Raw genomic sequence first — 24,211 nt, forward strand, 5'->3', positions numbered from 1 at the left:
GTGAAGGCTCCAACCCGAGGGTGGGTGGGTGGGTGGGAAGCTCTCAAAACAAAATGGCTGTGAGATCCAGGGAAAGCAGCCTTATATAGGCTTTCCCCTTACCTCTACAGCAAGGGCTCATGGGACAGCTTTTTCCCATGAACACATCACACAGAGAAGATACTGGGCAATCTATGGGCCACAGAGCTTATTGGGCACAGAATGGGGCTTGTTACATATGTTCTTCATCTGCTTATATTATGGCTGTATCTCCTTCCAAAGTATTAATGGAAGAGCTCAATACTTAGAATGCCTTTAGTCAATATTGCACTTCTGTGAACCACTAATGAAAATTACTTCCCAAACCCCTATTAAAATAATGCACATCATTTTAAGCATGCTTCCAAGATAAGACAGGGCAATTTGCCACCTGCAGCTATATTGGGTTTTTGCTTTAGTCAGTTTATAATGCAAATATATATTTTTTAAAAACTGCTATAGTGTGTACTATTGATTTTAAATAAAAGCTGATCCCCATTTCTCTCACACATCCGAACATTTATTTATTGTACAAATGAAAAATTCTTATGAAATTATTTAACATAATGGGGCAATAAGTTCAATGAGAATAATTTCATTAGTATTCTAAAGTTTCCTTTATGGTCTGCTAGCACTTAATAATGATATGGATGTGTTAGAGACCCTAATTGACTTCACAGCTCTTGTATACTGAATTAAAAACTGCACAGGCATTATATAGAAAACACCACTGTTGTTTTTTGGTCCTTATCTGACCACTGGTTTTTAATGTAAAAGACACAGGAGTTTGCAAGCTATTTATACATTAAAAAACACATTTAGATGAGCTATACAGCTAGGAAATCTTGGAAGATCCTGACAGTCTTATGACTTTTTCTCCTTCCTCCCTTTTGTGTGAATTCAATTTCTTGCAAAGTACCATTCATTTGACTTCCTACAGATATTCTGTAACAGAAGGGATGGTCACACATTCTTGTAAGGCAGAACGAAGTCTGAGAGGTGACCTTCACATCTTTGCACACAGTTAGCACCACCACTTTCTAAAATAATATGCAAACTGAAACACAGTCATCCTTTGAAAGCTGAAAGTAGTGGACCTAAGTTAGTTTCCTGCAAGTGAACTACTCACTCAGTGGTCTCCCTACCAGAGCTGAAAAAGATTGTCTCAGATGTGGTGCTGAAAACTCACAGGGTGTTGGTTCTGGGGAATATCAATATCCATGACGAGGCTGACAGGTATTTTGGACTTCAGGGCTGCCATGACAATAATGTGGGCCTGTCCCAATATGTTATTGACCTAATACATGTGGCAGGAGACACACTAGATTTAGTTTTCTCAGCTAGGAAGAAAGAGGATGAGAAAATATGGGTCCATGAGGTTTCCAACATCAGCCAAGTTTACCAATCCCATCAGTGAGATGAAGTAGTAAACTTTAGAATAATAACAATGATGACAATTTATTATTTATATGCTACCCATCTGATTGGGGGTTGCCCCAGCCACTTTGGGCAACTTTAAACACACTAAACCACAGTAAGACATTGAATATTAAAAACTTCCCTATACAGGGAAGGGCAAAGAAACAATTTTGATTTACCTTTCTGTTTCCATCATTCATTGGCTCGGGTCTAAGTTATTTTAAACATTGGTTGCCTAGCTACTATTGATTATCCCTATTTATTTTCAGAATTCTTATGCCTTCCCATAACATAAAAGTTCACCCATATGCTATCTGGACAGTGGAATTGTGTGAGGTCAGTTTGGTGGATGCTGTGTGTTACTCAGCTGCTTGTCTGAATAGCAAATCACAAATCACACTGGTGTTTTCTTTCTTTCCCTCTCAACCATTTGAAAACAGTTGGATCAAAAGTGATTGGAAACCTGAAAGCAGGCCAGACAAAATTTCATCAGCCTTCATGGTTTCTTTCTGATATTTCCAGGAAAGAGTGTTTCCCTGACATGCAATTAGAAGTAACCCCAGTGACCAGTACAATTGTCATATGTAATAATATATAGAACTGTGAATTGAACTGCCTAAGAATTATATACATGTAGCAAATGCAATTCACTTTGTATAGGAAAGTTGTCTGGCCTTAGCAATGTCGTGTTTGAAAACCCTTGAGAAGAACACACAAAAACCAAGCTGAAAAGAAACAGAGGCAGACTTCCTTAATTGTAGTTGGGTTTTATGCTAGGCTGGACAGCAAACAAATGTGCATCATCAGTTCATCAAAACAGTGCCTTAGAGTGGGGGTGAGAAAACTTTTTCATCCCAAGGTCCACATTCACTCATGGGCAACCTTCTAGGGGCAAGAAGGGCCAAAGGAAAAATGGGAATAGGGCTCTTACCCTTGTACACTAAGGTACATTCCAGAAACACAGAATTCAGAGGTCTCTAATTTCCCCTAATATAATGAAATACCAAGAACAAACTTAGTTGGTCTCTAAGGTGCTACTGAACAATTTTTTTATTTTTATATATATTTCGACTGCATCAGACCAACACGGCTACCTACCTGAATCTAGAAATTTTGTATGTTATTGTCACAGATAAATATATATTTCTGCACACTTTGCCCAGGTAGATTCATTTTTGCATGCAATACTTGGCTGCAGAACTGCATTTCAAAATTCTGAGGAGTGCAAATTTTGAAGGAAGAGTGAGGCATGTGGACTGAGAAGAGAGGCGTGTAGCCTGGACAGATGTAACCCAATAACCAGCATGTCTGCTGAGCTCCCCCACCCCACCCCACCATCTGCTACTGACTGTACCTCAAAATATACTTAAAATAGCATTGGAAATGGTTTTTCAATGAATGCATGCATTTATATAAAACTTACACATTGTGCCTTTGTTTTAATTGCAAATTTAAAGGGTTAGAATATATTTTTAAATAGGGTCCTATGCATTCAGATTCTTTGAGTTTCTTCAGTGTATTTATAATTTTAATCTCTTTTCTTTCTTCTATTCACAGTGCTAGATGAAGAAGAGCCAACATCAGCAGGTGAGAAACATACATTTTAATCAATTTTACCCATTCTGGAATAAGTTATTTGCTTCAGTCATAAACCTGCTTTATTCATAAGGAAATTCAGGCTGCAATCCTAGTATATTCCCTGCTTGGGAGTCAGTCTCATGGAATGCACTTAAATTTACATCCAAGCAAGCATACATAAGATTGGTCTGAAACTGGATGAGTTCTAATGCAAACTTTAACCCTAATTGCCACACCTCAATGGTCAAGAAGGGATTTTATCTCAGCTCAGATTGACTAAGGATCTTGCCTTTTTGTATATGTGGAAGGTTGCCTCTCTGTGCAATAATTACTTGTCATCATGGGGTGTTGTCTTATTGTGATGTTTGTAGATATGGAAGAGTTATTTTCCTGATTGAATGTCATTATGGAGGGTGCTGAGAAAATCACAATCCAGGAGGAGGAATAGTAGTTTCAAACTTGGACAAAAAGGAGACAAATAACAATTTGTACATGACTTTTTGGTATAGTAACTTCTCACCTCTGCTAAAGACTGGGGGGGGGGGTTGTAATAGTGTCAGAAATCCATCAGTAGGATGCAGGTGCCTTGACGCTGGATGTGCATTGGGAAGAAAACCCACCATAATGGAATATGAATGTGACTTAGAGTCTATAGTGTTTATATGAGCACTGAATAGAATCTTACAGTACGAAGAAACCAGAATCATTTTATCTGACCACATGATGCATCCGTACAGTAGACCTCTACCATAGGTTTTTCCTGGACTTGGGTTACTATAAGTTTATAGCACCAGGCACCCAAAGAATGCAATAGGTTTGATCTCTGACACTGTTAATGTGGTTTCACTGGTGAGAACAAGGCTGGATACATAAACTATTTACAAGTTGGATGGAAGAAAAAATTGTAGCTGGATGCATACTCTTTCATATGCTGGTCAGAGAAAGAAAAAACCTAGATGGCATTGGGTATGAATCATGTTGACTTCCCAGGGAGGGGAAGCCAATTTCTGCTTCCGGAAGCTTTTCTCTGGATCCAACTAATTTTCAAAATACTCTTTCAGAATGTTAATATTAATCACCAATTTCTTAATAGACCATCGGCATCAGCCGAAAAACAAACACAGGTGCTCATTCCATCATATTAAAAAGAAATGAATACAAATTGTCAGATCATCAATTGCAATGAAACACTGAAATATGCTTCTTTCATCTGTGCTCTGATTTTGGAAGGTGTAAAAACATTCATAAGTATAAAGCTACATAAGCAATTTCTCACATGAGTAATCCCATTATATACAATGGGATTGTTTCCATGAACCGCTGCTCTCCCAATGAGAGCATCTGGCATCAAAAGTATAAGGACATTTCTTACTACCACAGAACTAATACGGCAGGATGATAAATCTGCCAGAAGCTTCATCTTTGTTACCAATTTGATTACTTAAGTGCTGAAATGTTTATTCTATAGAACATGTAAGCTGTGTGACATTGGAACAGCTTTTGTGTTAGCAGATTTATTTTGCAGCTGTGGAAAACACCATGCATGTGATTTGAAGGGGAACTCTCTTAATATGGTTGTTTTTTAACTTGATAAGAAGGCCAGGCAGATTCCATTCACAGTGCATTTAGAATAAACTTCACACAATTGTTATATGCCACCCTCGGATGTTGTAAAACTTAGTACTCTGGTCTAGGGAAAAGATTTAATGGAGCTATTTACATTTTCAAACATCAATGAAAAGGAATGTATCTATTTGAATACACTGTTGAGTGCCTGAACCACTACCTGAAACATAGGATTACTTTTGATAATACAAGTGTAAGTGTAATCTTGTGAAACATTACACATGGGAATTTCTCCACATCCCATATGAGTTCATCAATAAAGTTAAAACCCAACAATAAAATGAAAAAAATAAAATGCACTACTAAACAATAAAATGAAATAAATGCTGCTATGATATTTCTGTCCCTTGTCTGCAGAATTCAACTCTGGGATGTTTGCCAAGCACCAACTTTGTCGCCTTTTCAGTGTCAGGCAAAAACGTTTTTATTCTCCCAGGCATTTGGGTGCTAATAGTGTTGTGCCTTTGGGTGGCTTTTGGCTATTTCTGTGTTCATCCAAGTGTAGAGTGGGGAAAGGGTATTTTCATATTTTTAGGCAGGATTCAACTGACCTGGTACAGAAGCCAGCACAAGGACTCCTGCTAGTGCAATGAAGCTTTCCCCCTCTACTCCCCAGTGCCCCCCAATCTGCTCTGAAGAGTTGAGAGAAACTTCAAAACTCCATGGGGGTGGTGAGCAGGAAAGGGGAGCTCTTTGCATCTAGCAAGCAGAAATGCTTGCACTGACGGAATGACTGCCTTAGCACTGCATTGAATTCCACTCCCTAGTCTTTAATAGATTAGTGTGGATGAATATTTTTGTTCCATTGCTTTTAAAATATGTAGTTGTGATGAGTAGTAGCATTGGATCCCCCCCCCCCACGCCCCTGGCAAGTTACTTTGGACTGTTTTTGTCATGAATCATCAATCAGCTGAAAGAAATAATACAATCACAACACTGATGCCTGACTTCATCCAGCACTAGTAATGAGAATAAGTTATTCACTACTTCTTTGGGATCTAATTCTGCCCCCTTCCCCCTTCCTCCATTTCTTTAAGGTTTCTGAAACAGAAATAGTTGTAGTAACAACAACAACAACCACCTCAGTAATAGCCCTATCATTGCATGTGACTAGTGTGTTCAGGTGTTCATTCCAGCCTCAGCATCAGCATCCAATACCTCTGGCACCGATATCTGCCCTGGACCCCTTGCGTCAGATGACACTGTTTCCATTTTTTCACTATTATCCAGATCACCTAATGCAGCATTACTCTGGGGCATTGCAGGAGATTTAAAGAGTTGAGGTCACTTTCCCACAATGACCTGGAGTGATGTCATGATGAGTACTTGTGCTCCGTGAGGAATTTTAAGTGACAGCTTGTAGCTGCCTACCACTACCAAGGGCAATATGTATCTGAAGCAATTTGGTGACCATAGAAGTAAAGACCTGGCTGCTTCCAGGCTGTCACTATTTTGCAGATGGGATTCAGTCATATACCAGCAAATGGAGATTGCATAATTAAGGTGGATTTGGCTTTCTTGTGCAACAAACTAACTTCTTAAGAAGTTAATGTTTTTGCGGTAAGGATAGTGATAGGAAAATGCACTGGGAAGTGTGGGACTGCATGATGTTGCATAATCTCAGTGGGGAAAAATCAGGATGAATGTTCAGTAAACAGCAGACATCATAGACCCTCCATGCAAAATTTCAAAACCAAATCAGGACAAACATCACCTGGTCAATTGGAAGAGCCCCCAGTTTGCATCTAGGGAAGGGGACTAACTCAGCAACACTGAGCTAGGCATTTGCAGCACGTCACATTTTTCTGTTATGACAATAATATTTCCTCACTCAGAATATCTCCCAAAAGCTCATTTCATTTATATTAATTTGTCAGGTTATAATGCTATCCATCATGCACTCATCCTCAATTGCTTTGAGTACAACTTTATGGATTTGTGATTGGCTCTACACAGATAGCTGTTAAGTGTGGAGATGCTGGGGGGGGGGGGGGAGGCTGCAAGCAAGAGTTTCCATTTATTAGCATGAAATGCAAGTTATAAACAAGCCCTAAGTTCCACTTACCAAAATGAATGAAGGTTGCAAAGAATCGGTGGTTTTTGTATTGCATTCATAAATGTTTTTCTGTTGATTCTCAAAGGCATCCTTTGCAAGCATCCATTGGGCATGGCATTAGCACCAATGTTTTAAAACGTCTTGTTGAAATGTTACTATATGAAGATAACATTAAATTAGTAATCAAATCCTATTTGTATGTTTTCTTTGCAAAGCAATTACTGCAGGGTTTCTAATGCTCTGCATAAATTGCGACCATTTTTAGGAAAATGTTAATTTATACTGCAGAATGACATAAATAATTTTAGATATTTGGATTTTTAGAAAATGTTTATCACTACTATTTCTTTTTTGCTTTAAGATATGGCCAGATGTTATTGTTTTGAAAGTTAGAGGTTGGAATGTTTTTCTATAGTAGTTTTGATACTTATTTGCCAGATTGCATTGACATTTAAAACCTTTGCAGCTTCCACAGAGCAGATAATCTCTTTCTATAATAATTGCTTGGAGAATGAAATAGTTTAATTGTTGAATGAAAATGGCATTTTGAAAAATAGAATTTGTAATGGATGTAAAAGGCTGCTCCAAAGTCAGACGTGAACGCCAAAATTCTTGATTGCTTCCCTCAAGTGTGTGAATCAGAGCCATAGACTAAACGCATATTGATAGCTAACATCTTTGCAGATTTTAATTAGTATAACATCCATCGGTTTATAAGAGCCACTTGCATACCATACCACAAGCCAGGAATGATCAACTTTTGTATACTTTATTTTCCAGGCCATGCTTTATTTTTTGAAAATAAAATCCTACAACTCACTTCTCAACTTAAAACTCTCAAACTGAGGAACAAAATTGAAACAACAGATTAAATATTAAGGCCTCAATCATAAAGTTGGCCCAAAGCCAGCTAAAAGGATTTAGGAAAAGCCACTCCACTGGCAATGGGGAGCTCCACTAGCACCCCCCCCAAAGACCTCAGTGCACCCACAGAAACTTCTATAGGTGCAGATGTATCACCAGCTGTAGAGCTTGAAAGGGAGCATGCCAAGGCAGATTTCAGAAGGTCATAGATGTCCTTTGTTCCCCCACCACCTCTCCACTGTTGGGGAAATATTGGCATTCAATACCGAATACCTGGTGGGTTCAGCTTGGCTGGCCAATAAGATCTAGACTCCAGTTGTCAGTCAAACAAGATGCTAATTTAGGCGTTGCAAGGTCAGTGTGGCACAACCTCAATGACTACGTAGTGGACAGGTGGCACACCAAATAAGACCAAAGCACAAGCATTTATACACTTACAAACAAAGGGAAGCAAAGGGACAATTATGTCCACATATCACACGACTTCCTTTTACTAGCTTCTATTGGTTTAATCACAAGGCACCACACCTTTCTTATCTTTCCCTCTTTCCTTTGTCCTTAACAGTTATAGCAGTAGCTCCTGCACACATGTTGTTCCCTCCTTCTCTCATGGTTCCAGCCTTCACTTGCTCAGCCCTTCTCACACACATTTCAACCTTTAAGTATATAATATCTCTATATATTTTCTCCAGCATCACCACCAACAGATGGAAAAGTATACCAGCCCTGGAGTTGGTGTAGTAATCAGAAGTGGCTCACTGGGTAGGGCAGAGCTGCTATGCTTGCTTCCCTGTGGATGTTTGTTGTTTACCAAGAGGGAGAGGGGCAAGGCAGTGGATTGACTCCGCCAGTGCGTTTGCACTGCACTAACCTCCCTGCCGCCTTGCCCCCCCAGCTCCTGGTAAGCAACAGTGACTGTCCTGCTCGGAAGCTAGCATAGTGAGCCACTTTTGGTAGTGATTTCATCATCAATTGACACTAGTGTTAGGGGAAATGGGTGTGCAGAGACAACAAAAAACCCCAAAGGCCACCCCTCAAATGCCTTCCACCTTGACTGGAACAATCCATGGGGCTTAGGAAGTGGAAGTTCCTTCATCATAGGATCTCTCACCCACCAACCCCACATCCATACCTTATCATCGCCTAGTACCACTGCACTCCCATGCAAGCTTACCTGTGTATTTGTAACATTGAGCTCAGCAGACGCATTTAAGATTAAGATACTCTAAATCAATAAATAATCTGAACAAGCAGAGGGACAATTTATTATAGAACCTTAGTAAGGTGGCTGCTCCCAACTGCTTTTTACAGAACTTGGCTTTCTGCCTTTCTTAGAAGAAACTTTTTACGTTTACTAAAACGTTTTAATGGAAAGGCATTCCCAAACGAGGCTGGCTAATAAAAGGAGACATTTATTTTTCATACATTTATATACTGCTTAATGCCAAGAGAGTCTCTAAGCAATTTATAAACATATCAGACACAATAGACAGATGACAAACTATGAATGTTAAAAACTACAAAAATGAAAAAGACAATAACATCTCTGAAATGCCAAAACAAACAAACAATGGCACATTTTGAAGACATCGGGAAGAGTTAGGGTCCCTGACAAACAAACAGCAAGCACATGTGAAATAAATTTATTTTTTGTAATAAAAGGGGGGAGGGAGAAAAAGAGGAATGGTTGACTGTCATTTCTGGTTTGAGCTTTACTACTACTTTATGAACTATATCAGGATGTTGTTGTTGTTGTTGTTGTCATTATTAGCAATCCTATAATCTCTAACATTATGGAGCCGATTTTGGTATGGCATTATCAGTTAATGTTTACAAGAAGCAGCACCAAGAGATTTCTTGAAGATAAGCATAGAAGAAATAATGATAGAATGTTGTGCTACTATCCATGTTAAAGCAACACATTATAAACACTTAAGAATGAGCCTGAGATTATGTGACCACCCATTATTCTCCTATAATTTCTTCAACCGACCAAGGTGTTTTGGAGCCAGATGATATCTTTCCTCATTGGCAAATGCAGTGGCAAAACAACACCTGTGCAATATGCAAAAATAAATAAATAAACAATAAAATTCCCTGCATATTGAAAAGGTAGAGGTTACTTTACCCTGTGTTACTTTCCAATAGACAGAGCACAATTTTTTACATTCAGATTTCCTATTCCCACCAGCTTCACTAAATCAACTTGCCTAACATTTGCAATTTCCTTTTTTCTTCCTTTCTTCCAAAATGGCATATTCTATTCTTCTGTGCCTGGAGCTGTCTCGCTAAATTCTGCTCTGTATATTTTAATAAAACAGAACTGAAGTGCACTTCTATATCTGGGGCTTTAATGAACATTGGTGCTTAGAGGAAATTGGGCTAGTGTAATAAAAATAACACTGGGTACCAGGTGGCAGAGCGAGTTAGTGCATAAGCCTCTCACCTCTAAAGGCTACAAATCTCACTTAGGTCAAGAAGACAAATTAATTAGTGTTTTGTTTTTCTGCTGCCTTATTTCTCTACCAATTGTTCCTCTGCGGTTTCGTCTGTTTTTGTATTGTTTGCTTGTTTTTTTTTTTGTTACAATTACCCTGCAGCCCTGATCACTTGTTTCCAGGATTAGGCAAAACATAGGAATAAGGAAGTTTCAATTAGCCTAACCCTCTCGAACCTATCCAGAGGTGATTGCAAAACACCGATATAAATATTGTGTAGAAAATGTGACTAATCTTTCCTTTCCAAATGCAAGTAATGTTTCAGAAGTGCCTCTTGTCACTTCTGTTCATATGGATGCAACAATACATTCAGCCCGCAATTAATGGAGATATGTCTAAATTGGTTTCTCCTCCCATTCTAGATTTTGCCTTTCCCTTTGCCTTGCATTTAGCTAAGACAAAATTTCATGTGTTTTCAAAATTCTGTTGTTGCTGCTTTCTTTAAATGGAACAAACATAAATATATAATTTACCATTTTAATTTATTTTTAAGAGTTGTTCTAACTGTGATGTTGCACCTTTGATGATATGCTAAATGGTGGCACCAGAAAGAAAAGGTGTGGTGTAGCACAAAAGGGCAAAATGTATTTCTTGGGAGGCAAGCTTTGTGTCCCCCCCCCAATTACTGATAAAAAGAAGGGGGGCAATACTACTTATGTCATTCTTTCTCTTTAGACACATGCATTCTGGGCAGGGGATATATTTCTCTCATCACCCCCACAAATTAATAATAATAATAATAATAATAATAATAACAACAACAACAACAACAACAACAACAACAACAACAACAACAATAGGCCTGCATTTTTCCAAGGAATGAAAAACACATGCTAACAGCGTCTAAAGCCCTTCTCCTTAAATCAATCATATTTGTGATCCAGCTGTATTTATTGAAGAAAAATTGCAGCTAAGCTTTGTGACCTGAAATTAGCTGCTCTTACTTTCCTTGAGATTTGAAGACTAGCCCAGTTTATGGTGGTCACCCTGTTATTGTTAAGAGACTTTTGTACACAGACACCCAGAAAGCTCTCAGAATATCTTGGTAGAGAGAATGCCAGTAGTTGGTTAGTGTCTTTGTCTAGTGGGTCAAACAAAAGATGCCCTGGGCACTGCTGTTTTCAAACTTTTCTCTTTAAAGTATGTTTTTTCTGTCTTTGCATTTAAAATCGAGCTGTCTGAAGGTTTTCTCCCTGAGGTCACAGAGAGCCATTGCCAGTTAGAACACTGGTACCAATGTCTGTATAAGACAGCTTCATGTATGAGGAACACTTTACAGGGTTGCATTTTACTCTGGTAAGATTGCAAAGAACTTAAATGCTCTAAAAAGTTTCCAATTAATTTTAGTAGGAGCTTGAGAGAGAGCCCAAAACCAGGCATGGGAGAGAGACCTCAGGTCCACCATAAGTTCCTTCTCACTCTCAGCCATTGGCTAAGATAGTTGGGCCTGAAGTTGGAGTCCAACATAAGGTGCAGTGCCAGAGGCCCCACCAGCATTCCCTAAACTTTTCTGTGGTATAGTTTTGTGATTATTTGTGTGTATACCCCTGCTTAGTTGCAATGAACAACTAGGCATTGCTCTAGGTTTTCAGTGACAAATGAGGTGCTGAAATGGAAAGATAGGAAGCAAATGGAATTAAGTATCTCAAAGTGCAAGGGGAAATGTTAAAATAGAACTAAATGGATTTCTTTCCCTTGTGCTTCTAGTTATTAAGCTCTGTCTCTTCTGTCACTGATTGGATGTCCACTCCCATCCAAGTGAGTTTCCTCCTACATTATGGTCACTGTGTTCCCTTCTTACAACTAATCCTCTATCTTGGGAGAGAAATGACTGTTAAACTCTCTGATGTCCGAAGCAATCTGCTCTCTGGCTTCAGCCAGAAGGATTTGCCTGTCCCTGTAAGGGATCAGGTAATTGGATTGTCTGCGTAGCTGATTCTGTGATTTCTGTCCATATCCTAAAAGTGTTATTTTGCAAAATGTAGTTGAGGGAGAAAGAAAGAAATGAAATAAATGTTCAGTAAATGAGAGTGTTAGGTGAGAAGTCATAAGCATAGCAGAGGTTAGTTACCCACTTTTCTCAATGTCACATGTAACTAAGGTGCAGATTGTTTCCCTGGAGACATATTTGGGACTTACATTTAGGAAACTGAACAGGCTGCCTCTCAAAATTACTGACAGAGACAGGCAACTCCAAGTCCAGATCTAGAATAGCAGCTATTCAAATATGGCTGTGATGTGTAATTAAATAAAACTCACATTTCTATGTAGTGAAAGGTATTTGTTTGTTTATTCCACTGAATTCTGTGCTTGATTCGTTTTATAGTCCATTGAAAAATCTATAATACAATACAAGCATTTTTTATTTTAAAGATGCTATTAAAACAATGAAGCAAACTGACAGAATAAAACTACATATTAAGACCCAGAAACCATTGTAAAAAAAAAAAAAAGATGCACTTATCTTTTATCTAACACATGTCCTCAGGATGCTTGTTCAAAAGCCTGTGAGATAATCACAGATAATGTTACCTACCCAATCAAAGTTCTTCCTTCTAATCCTTTTACATTATCACTATATATAGATTATTTATTTCATAAACAGCTTGATTTTTAAAAAACCCTTAAAGTGGTTTGCTGTTTCGGGCAAAGCATAGCCACCTTTCCCTACATGATGACAGAACAGACACCAAATTCGCTTAGAATGTGCTCCCAGTTCTACCTTTACAGCTGTGACTTGAATTCTGTTTTAATTCGAGCTGGAGCTGTAAAGGAAGTTGGATCCTCCTAACAGAGGGTCCATGTTGTGCACGGCCCTAGGACTCCCCTCAACCAGCTTGGAGGCGGGGCTTTGCCCCGCTCCAGTGGATAGTGCCACGATCATGCCACTGGCCTTTAGCCAATCGGCAACATTGCAAGAGCTGGGGGTTGGGGGTATTTAATTGGCAGCACAACGTGGGGACCTCCTCTTGCTTCCCAGTGTGGCAGATTGGCAGTGGTCACTTGGTTTTTGCCTACCTCTTAGCAATCGTCACAACTTTGTAAGGTTTGGCGGTTAGGCATTGGTTTAGGGGGATATGGGGAGGGGAGGTGTGGCCACCTGCCCCTCCATGTTGATAGGGTATTCCGTTAAAGGAATCTGGGGTCTGGATCTCGTCTGAAGCCCAGGGAGGGGCCAGGGCCATGCCAGGACCCCGGGAACCCCACGGGTGAGCTCCAGTCAATATTCATTGATGGAGCTCCCTCTGCTGGTAGTTTACCCTTGCAGGCTCCCTGCTGGGTGGGCAGGAGCCAGTTATAGTGATTCGATACCAATGCCTAAGCCAATACCAGTCACACTTGTGTAATCAATAAAGTTGTGGCCTAAATTTGCCTATTAACCTTTAAACTAAATTCTGTCTCCACTGTGTCTTATTTCCATGGGGTGGGTTTCAGGGCTCGATGCAGAAGACTCTTGCATCCTGGCTTGAAGTTTTCAATCACTTGACATCACATAGCATCTGAATTGGGAAATGAACCATTCAAAATGTGATTGGGAAAAGAGAGTAAAATCAGTAGTGATTTAGAGAGGACATGCAGCTAGTAGGTTTATCATGTAAATTAGTTCACAGTTGGAGTTCCAATGAAGTAGTTAGCATTAGAGCAGGCTTCCTCAACCTCGGCCCTCCAGATGTTTTGAGACAAAATTCCCATCATCCCTGACCACTGGTCCTGCTAGCTAGGGAATCATGGAAGTTATAGGCCAAAAACATCTGGAGGGCCAAGGTTGAGGAAGCCTGCATTAGAGAATCCCTGTGTTGTGTTTCATACTAAAATTCCCTGAGACAGTATTAGGAAATAAGATGGGAACAAGGATGGTGAAAGAGGATTTGTTCAATATTTGGTGGGGGAAGGTAATTGCATGCCTGAAGGTCACTACTTGCTGTTTGGAAAAAGAAATCGAAAAACTCATAGCACTTCATTTTTACAGTGAAAAAAGAAATGCCAGAGATTCAACAGAAGAGAAGACAAGGATGAATGGGTTGATAAAATAAAATAAATGCATTGACCATAGGAGCTCAAGGCTTTCCCAGCTTCTGGTTGTGTAAGTCAAGAAGCTTCTTTGTGAAGGACCTGTACACAGTCTTGATGAGTCCTCATATGGGATATCTGGAAAGCTCTAGACATCCAGGGACAGATTTGGGGTGGGTGGGGAAGTCTTCAAATAAATTGTGAGTCATTGATAGGTGTTATCCAGTTGGGCTGGTTTCAAACAGCTATTTTCTTCTGCATATTGGGGGAAGGATCAATTGTTGTTGTTTTAATTCTCTTCTACAAATATCCTTGTAAAAGAATATTTATTAAAGTGGCTTGTAGTTCCAATCCATATTAGATTCTACTGCAGGGCCAAATTCTACTTGGGTGCTTGCAAAAATTGACTCATTGTAGGATCTCATACATCTATTATCAATCAACAAAGCTTTTCATGGTTGTTAAGTTCTCGTCCATGAGATTTGCCAGGATTAGTTAAATTCAGTCATATAAATGCTATGTGAAACTCAATCTGGTACAAACAATTTGTGAGTAGCTCAAGTGCTAGCAAAATTTCAGGAATAAACTATACTGGAACATTTTGATTCTTATAGACACAAAAATGAAATGTGTCTGGCCTATGCACTTCAGCTGAAAATTTAGTGGAAATGAGACAAAAATTGGATAAAGAAAATACTGACTATGCTTGTTTCCTCTATCCAAATTATAGAGAAAGTACACCTATTTAGCTCCAGAAGTCACTATGGAAACACTGCAGAGGGTTAAAAGTGAACAGCACAAAGTGGGTGTTAATGGCATCTTGAAATAGCAATGAGTGGCTAAAACTTGATTATTTGGGGGAGAATCAGCAGGACATTTGAAAGCAGAGGGAAGAAAGAAAAAGAGTGATGTAAGAAACATAAGATCTATTGTTGCAAGTCTTCTTGGACGCTAATGAAGACAACACCTTCTGGAGCATGTTGAAACTGAATTGTACAGAATATCAGTTACAAAATGTCCCAAAGAAGGTCAGGTTTAACTGTGAATTTAATCTGCCATTTTCAGTAAAGCGGGTGGGAGGGGGTAGGGACTAACAAGAAAGTCTTTATCAAGCTCAACTTTTTAAATTACAGAGTGACAGTACATGACCACAAGCTTTAAACAGCTTGTCATCAGTAATTACTCCCCCAGTTATTTGGCTGAGAAGCTGAACTCTTCATTGCTGCTTTCAGTTTCCCTGTATTCACAGCTCACTCACATAGAAAAAGCAAGCTAGAGTTAGAAGGGAAAGATGACCCATAGTGTTTTAGAAAGGTGATGCCTTTTGCTTTCGGCATCAGCAGGCGCAAACATGTCAGTCATGTTAATCAGCTTGCTTCACTGGATGCAGGAAACATCACAGTACAACCATATATGGAATGGTGTTAAGTTGACATTAATGATACGAATATTCAATCAATCTTTATTTAAACGTATGCATTAATATAGGCAGTTCCAAATGTCCAAATAGGTATCTAAACAAAATTGACTATGATAAGCTACATGTTCAGATATAGAAAGAGCAATAAGATCTTCAAAACCACTGGGTCAAATACAGTGTAGCAAAAGGGACCATAGTCATTATGTAGCTTTGGCATGAATAGGTGTATGCATGCGCGTGTGTGATGAGATATGTGTCCTGAGTGGGAGAGTAGCAGGGCTACAGAAGAGACATGAGTTTATCAAGGCTCAGTGAGAAAGGACTTGCAAGACTGGACAGGGGAAAGTGTGACAGTGCAATATGATGCTTTATAGGGGCCCAGATCTGCCTAGGGGTGTTTTACTGCAGCAGCGGGCACCAAGCCAAGGGGATGCAAAACAACAACAACATCTATATTTATACAGGTACCTACTTGGAAGATAAGGGACACGGGTGGCACTGTGGTTTAAGTCACTGAACCTCATGGGCTTGCCGTTCGGAAGGTTGGCAGTTTGAATCTGCGCGACAGGGTGAGCTCTCATTGCTCTGTCCCAGCTTCTGCCAACCTAGCAGTTTGAAAGCATACCAGTGCAAGCAGATAAATAAGTACTGCTGCAGCAGGAAGGTAAACAGTGTTTCCATGCACTCTGGCACTTGTCACGGTCCTCCGGGCACCAGAAGCGTGCACCAGAAAGCTATGTGGATAAACGCCGACTCCCTTGGCCTGAAAAGTGAGATCAGCACTGCACCCCATAGTCGCCTTTGACTGGACTTAACAGTCCAAGGGTCCTTTACCTTACATTAAAAGATCCATAGAAAAACAACAATACCAAAAGGAGTTATTCTGAAATTAGGAAATATTTGTGGGAGGGGGACCAATATTTTTTTTTTTAAAAAAAAGACCTAAAATAAATGGAAGAAAGACTACAGATTTATTACCCATTACTGAAAACAGCATCAATTTGCAGCACTACATAGACAAGATCATTAAGGAAAATTAATTATGCCATAGTACTGTAATTCAGTCTCATTATTGTGTCACTGAACAGATAACCTGGATAACCAGGATTAATTGAGAGCTGATAGCAGAGGGTGGGCAGCCACAACAGCTATTAGGCATGAGATCATGTGTTGAATGAAAGTGGGGAGACCTTTGGATATCAGCGTACCAGGGGAATTTAAACTGAAGTCATATTTTCTGCTAATATTTCTTTAATTTGTATACCGCCCTTCATCTGATGATCACAGGGCGGTTCACAATAACCTCAATGCACTCTATGTGGGGTCTTCCCCTGGACCTGGTCTGAAGGCTCCAGCTTGTAAGGAACAGTGCAGGCACTGTTGATGTGGACAGTGTATCTCCAGCACATAAACTCTGGTGCTGAAAAGCTTATACTGGCTGCCCATATGCTACTGGGCCTGCTTCAGGGTTCTTGTATTTATTTATTTTATTTGTGTCTTGAAATTTATACACCCCTTGATTGTGTGTGTGGGGGGGGGACTCAAATCGGTTTGCACCCCCTAATGATTCCTATATTCAGATGTTCATCACTGTAGCACAAAATCTGGGTATGAGGAAGCGTGACTCTGGTTTGTGAAATTCAGCCTGCAACCCTATACCTATTTACATTTGAACTAAATGTGGTTTGCTTCTTGGTAAACGAGACAGGGTTGCATTGTTAGGGAGTGATGAAGTTTGATTAAATGAGGCACAACTTTTCTTTTCAATCTAGTTTTTGAAAATCATTTCAGTTCAACATTTCCCCTGTGCTGCCAGTGTACCATTGTGAACATTCAGAGCTTTCGTACCCTTTGCACGTGCTCTGTTCCTGTCTGGAAAAGCCTGGATGATCATATTAAATTAATAAGCCGAGTGGGAAATACAAGCAAATGCAGAAGTCCCTGGCTGCTTTCACTATGCCTCTGTTCCTTCACACAAAAGCTAGCTACCTATCACACCGTCTGAGGACACAGAGAGAAACCTTTCTGCTGGTTGCGAATGCTTTCAACTGTGTGCCTTTTCAAGTAATGTGGTGTGCTGATGGGAAGTCATTTATGTATTGTGAATGCATACCTGACTTTGGAAAGTGACATTACCTTTTGAAGAAGAAAATGGGGAAACATAAACTGTGTGATCTTTTAAATGCCTTAGGGATGAATACAACTTGGAGCTTGTCTGACATGAGTTTCAGACATCAATTTCAGAGAACTTGCACTTCATGAACATCTACCAAATTTTGGTGCCATTGGCTAACAAGGACAATATGCAAAGTTCACAAAACTATCTTCTGCTAGGAGTGTGTGTATGTACATGCTAACATGCATTTTATTCTGCCAATGGTTTCTTCTTCATTCCCTGATCCTCATTTTCTAAGCTGATGTACAAAGCCTTGCCAGCGGACAGCTGAAGTGGACAGGCAAACAGTCCTTACCCTTTTCCTGCCCACTGACTTCTATTTTCGATCCCTCTCTGCCGTTCTTTCTCTCAGTCAGGGTTCTGAATTATGTTTGCTGGACAAGGAGGAGCAGAAGTGGTTGTAAAGAAAATGTTGCAGCAATGAGTGGAATTATAAATAACCCAAAACAAATACGCACACTACTTCTCCCCTGCAAATTGCCTCTCTCTGCCGCTTTGCACATCAGCAGTAAAAGGAGGATTTGGGGAGGGAAGTGGGCTATGTTTGCTGCCATGATGTATAGCTCTGGTCTCAAGACTGGCTTATTTTTAATAACCTTGGTCAAGCCAACAGCAAACATTCCAAGGAACTTAGAGATCTCTTAATGTTGCGACTGTTGCCATTGGATTGTTTCCAGGTCCTTCCTGTGTGACCAGAGATAAGAAGGGGAAATTACTGTTTGGTTTGTCTCCAGAGAGTAATTACCTCTCAATTCTGTGCTTAGCTCCTGGCATTTAGGGGCTGAGTTGCTTTTTCATTTGCTGGAAAGCCTCCACACACACCCAGCTACAAGTGGTGCTGATTAGATTGTTACTGGAGCAACACCTTTGTCTTTTCCCAAGCCTTCAAAAGCTTGTGAACTATGCTGGGGGCTGCACCCATGCACCTGAGAGATGTCCCCACTCCCAAGTTGTTTCCAGGCCCAATTCAAGGTGCTAACACGGATGTTTTAAACCCTAAATGGCTAAGTACCAAATATTCAAAATACCATCTCCATCCCTACAGACTCTTCTGGGTGTTAAGTTCAGCAAGGGGGCACTCTTTGTTGTTCCACAGCCCTTGAAAATGTAGGGGATAATGGTCTGGAAGAGAGATTTCTCTGTTACCACCCCCTAAATTGTGGAACTTTCTCCCCATAGAGGTGCATCCAGCATCTTTGTTGTGAAGCTTTCACATGCCTCTTTACCCTGCCCCTTAACAGTTAAGGTATTTTGTTTTGTAAGACCCATCTGTTTTGTTTCATCTATATGATTCTGCTTTTGCTTGGAATTGAGTTCTATATGGAGTTCAGGATAGAGTGTTAAGATTTGTGCTGGGCTTTGTATTCATCCATGAAGCTCACCCAGTGACTCTCGGATGCCCTTACCCATTCTCACCTATCTTACAGGTTCCTTTTATAGCATTCTAAGTTCCTTGAATCGAGGCTAGGATATAGATGTTATTGGGGGGGGGGGGAGAGTGAAGATTATGCAACCACAGTGTGTGATTTATTCACCCCAAAGTAGCAACCATGAAGCTAGGATAAGTTGTTAAAACAATATTCATACCTCATCTGTAAGCATCACACTTCAGTTAAATTCACATTCATTACATTTCATCCATAAGCATGCTTACTAGTAGAAAACACCCACTACCCTTATTTTAAAAGTGACGAAGGTAGTGCATATGGTGATTTGGTTCATGGAGTTGTTTTTAGTATGCCATGCAGGAGCAGGTATGTGGAGAAAGCAGGTTGCCAATAGATGACCCGACTCGGAAGCATGAAGATATGTGCAGACACATTTGTTTTTGAGTTAGTGCAAATTCAGTTTCTCAAACCCCAAGCTACACCACGCATCCTTCTCGACACTGTTTCTGATTTATTCCTATTATTTATTTCCTTTGTCAGCATTTACATTTTACCTGGGGGGGGGGGGGATGGCTTTCTGCACTATATCTGACAGCCTCTGTATTTTAAATCCAAACTACCTGTCACATTTGGAAATATTTAATCTCCAGTTCAGAGTTGGGTCCTCCCTGGTGTGCACATATTATGGAACTGAATTGACTGTATTTGTCACCAAGGCCAAGAAGTAACATGGTTCCTGCCTTAAAGACTTTTTTGCTAACCTGTAGAGAAAACAGGTTCATTCCTTTGTGTAAAAACCTCAGATGTTTCAGCATCTGAAAAATCCAGAAACTGCCATCCTTCCCCACCCCCTTTTTTATTGATGATTACCTTATTAGTATCTTTCCAATGCAGAATGGGATTCTAACTGAATACTAACATCACACACATCTGAGAGCTCCTAGCACATACTAGTCCTAGCTATGGGGTCTTACTGAGAGTTGCAAACTGTAGAGATCTATTGCTTTTAGTGTGCAATTAATCTTGTTGACATTACTTATATGAATGTGGATTAAAATGCCTGGAATGCATAGTGTTGAATCCTGTTGCTCATTAATATTGATCAAAGGCCATTGTTCTCTTTGTGTTAGAAGCTACTTAAAGATTACTTACAAACATATTACTACACTATTGATTTATTTTTATTTTTTAAAAAGATCCCCGAAGCCCATTATGCTTTCAAGCAAGACTACAGGAATTTGCTGTATAGATGGATGCTTTTGAAACTTCATCTGCATCTAATGTATAATATCAATCACATACAAAACTTGGTGGCATGTTCCCTATAGTATGCCAAAGATTTGCTATCTTTATTTCTGTGCATCATGTAAGCTGCCTATTTGTGTGTTGCCAAAACAGAGGACGAAAGGGAGGTTGAGGTCTACCATATCCTGTAAAGTCAATGATAAGATTAGCAGCACTATACTGCATACTGAAAATGACTTTTGCTGGAAACAGAACTTCAGGGACATCATAGAAGAACTTGCTATAAAAGAGCAGTTGGCCATTAGCACTATACAGGAGAAATTTCACACAGGGCTTCCTTCTTGTCAGGGTGGGTGGTTGGCTCCAAATGTCTTGGTCTCCTTCAGAGCTTCTGCCCAGAAAAGAATGGTAATCCTAATTTGGGAACCAGTAAAAAGATGAGGGAAAGGCCTCATTAATGTGAATGGAAGCTCTTTGATTCTATAAAGAGAAGTCTGTAGAGCCTTAAAGCTATGGGTGGGACTTACTCTGCCCTCTTGACTGCCACATAGATTCTGCTGCTGCTGCTGCTTGCCTAGTAAAGTGGCTCATGGGCTGCTACTCTCCTTACCTATCAGTTCATACCCATTTCTACTCATGGTGTGCCTCCTAAAAGGAGGATTACAAGCAGGGACCATTCTCTTGCATTGAGCTGAATGGGAGAGCAGTTGCTAGTGTGGAACTCTGAATCCACTGGAGCCACTGGACTTCAAGGGGGAAAGGGCTTTTCAGCCACACAATCTGATGCCAGTTACAAAAGATACATCTAATTATAAACTGATATGGGTTTGGCTAAGCACACCAAAAGTGGTTGAAAGAGCACAGCCTTAAAGGTTGTTGTGCTAGCTCTAAGAAACCATAAGCCAGTATTTTGTAAATTGGTATGTAGGACTGTGTGTTTTGAGGACAGATTTTAAGGATTATTTCAGTTGATATAATTGTATGGATGCCAAGAAGAATTTCCAATTGAATACATATTTTCATATTAAATTATGTTTGAGAGCAACACCGATGCCTCCAAGACCCTGATCCAGTTTTTGTGACATATGTAAAGCCAACTGAAAGGACTGAAACTTAAATTACTTGCAGTCAATGAAACGTAAACATTACTAATTTCATCTGGATTGAGCCCTTTGTTTTGAAATCAATATGTTATGTTACTTACAAGAACAACTATGATATTATTCAGATGTGTATAACTACACCCCTACCTACGAAATTATTGATGTGAAACATTTAACAAAGATTTTTCTAAAATAATAATTTGCTTCAAGCACACAAACTGAATAATTATTGCTATAATAATGCAAAACACAAATTACCTTTAAGATAAGCAGTATGCTGCTGCAAATGCAAATAGAACAGCCATAACTATGCATTATGCAAATCATAGATTACAAGAGATACTGAGGACTCGGCTACATTCATCACAATAATATGTTTTGAATGCATTATAAACATCCAACACCAGATAGCGTCAGAGAGCAAAAGGGAGTTTATATGGATTTTTACATAGGGTCCCCCCCCCCTTTGTTGTGATGATTTAATTCCTGACTTATTTATAGCATTTTAACCTGTGTCTATATCCACCCTGAGTTTTATGCAGTGCTATTTTTCTCAGGGGGGAGGTGCCGGAACTCACCGTGAATGCTTTTATACAGAATAAAGTGAAAAATCAAGAAAGCTAGCTGTGTGTGCATGCATATGCATGCGTGTGTGTAAGATATTTCTCATAGAATGATTTTGGAAGATGTTTAATATGTGGCAAAACAGCTCTTTCTTAGTATTTTGGCATGTGCTTTTTAAACAAATGGAAGGCAGCTAGATCAGTGTTTTTTTATGAAGAAAGTTTCAGGTTCAGCCCTTGGCATCCCCTACTGAAACAGAATGGATAACAGGAGATGTTAAAGTCATCTAATGCAATCCCTGGAAACCCATTGCCAGTCAGAGTGGAAAATACTGGGCAGAATGGATCAATAAGGTAGCATCCTATATTTATTTCAGCCTGTTGGAGGTGAAACTATGTATTGACTATGTCCAGGATCCAAAGAACAATGCAACTAGTTCACTGAACCTAAGGAACTTTTGTGTTTCTCTTAAACTAAACCCTCAGGCTTTGTGACAAATAACTTTGAAACTGCTTGGAGTCTGCTGTTAAGAACAGCAAAAGTCTTCAGTTTGTTTGTTGTTTTGAAGCACCTAAGCCATAACAGACTGGGGCTGGCTCAAGGTTTGAGGGGGCCCTGTGTGAAATGACTTGTAATGAACTCCCTTCCCTATTGGTGGATCCCTCAAGCTGATCTGAGGCAGTAGTAATACTCTTAGCAGCAATGCAGGGTGGCCAAGGCCAGCAATCATATTTATTTCCCACAATGCCCTAGACTGATGCTAGGTGAGGGACATTCTGGCAAACGAAAATGGCACCTAGAGCCAGCCACCAATCACTGATCAATACAGATACTAATGTTGATTCAGCTATATACCGTAGTTTTCAGATCCCAGCTGCTGGAAAGAATTCAACACAGCACACTGACAATTGTTCCATCATTGCAAGCTTATCAGCTTGCCAGACAGTATGATCCGTCTTCTCCTCCCCCTGCATGCTGTGCTTGAGGCTCTCCCAGCTTTTCCTTAGGATGTCCCTATTTTCATTGGATAAATGTTGGTGGGTATGGAGCTATCCGACCCCTGAGCCATCTGAAGGCAGGCCTGTATAGGGAAGTTTTTTAGTGTTTAATGTTTTATTATGTTTTTTATATCTGTTGGAAGCAACCCAGAGTGGCTTGGGCAACCCTTTCAGATGGGTGGGGTATAAATAGTTAAATAGTTAAAGAAATGAACAGGACATCCCTATTTTCATCAGATAAATGCTTTAGCTGAGCTTCCTCAAATGTCTGGGGTTTTTTGTGGTCTGCCCTAATGTGAAGAGTCAAATGAAGCCTTCATCCATTTCAGTTTTTATTTCTCAGTTAAATATTCAGAGCAATTTAAAACAAACAAAACAAACAATCAAGCCTCGCAGTGCTATGGGCATTACAGATAGAAAGCAAGCCATATATGTCTTCTTCTTTCTGAAATAAACATTTTATTATTAAACACTATTAGCATTTCTATAATAAACTCTATTAACATTTGTTATGTGACAAATTCCTTATTAGGGGGTTGACAAATGTTCACAGAGAACTAGATTTACAGTGGCTTCTGGTTCACACTATTGCCTGTGCTCTATTGTTCTTGCTTTTCGTTGTTCCTCTGAAAATGCATTCTGAACCAAGCTGAATTTTAAATAAGCGCCACTTTGTGTAAAGAGTCAACAATCCTTTTATAAGGAAGAGAAAACTGGAAATTGTTATATAGAGTGTGACACATATGGAAATGTACAATTTTGTAAATGTTAATTAATTCCACCTCTAGTCTTTATTTATATGTAAATTAAATGGCAGGAAATAAAATACGATTTTAAGTAGGCAAACATATATTTATTTTCATATTTTTTAAGCACACAATTGTAGTTAAAGGAATGAAGATTAGTTCTTTATTGTGGTGGAGAATTTAGAAGCGGTTGTGAAGAGCTCACTTCAGATGTTTCCAACCATGTAATCATTTTTTAAAATACTACCAGAATTGACTGCCAGTTCTTTGTAGGAGGAACATTTGAGGTAAAGAGTCTTCATCATTTGCCAGGTTTTTATGCAAACCAATGGCTATGATCCAATGCTGGATAGGCAAAGCAAGGATTCATAAACATGTTGATGGAAAGTTGGTTTCCATCATAGCTTATTGGCACTGGAATAATGCAGAATACAGGAACATATACTGTCAATGCTGTAATATAATGAAGATTATGGATTGGATCCATGGTGCTCCCTCTTT

The 24,211-nt window shown here is 39.6% G+C and overlaps 1 protein-coding gene across 1 annotated transcript in view; it reads left to right on the forward strand.

Annotated features, from left to right (window-relative positions):
- EDIL3 (EGF like and discoidin domains 3) overlaps nucleotides 1–24,211 on the forward strand; it is a 235,807-nt gene that overhangs the window by 103,982 nt on the left and 107,614 nt on the right. The window contains exon 3 of the mRNA XM_028748436.2: nucleotides 2,995–3,024. Within this exon, the coding sequence (XP_028604269.1) occupies nucleotides 2,995–3,024 (30 nt within the window). The remainder of the gene's footprint in view (nucleotides 1–2,994; nucleotides 3,025–24,211) is intronic.

The sequence above is a fragment of the Podarcis muralis genome, chromosome 11, assembly GCF_964188315.1.
Source record: "Podarcis muralis chromosome 11, rPodMur119.hap1.1, whole genome shotgun sequence".
Lineage (NCBI taxonomy): Eukaryota > Metazoa > Chordata > Lepidosauria > Squamata > Lacertidae > Podarcis > Podarcis muralis.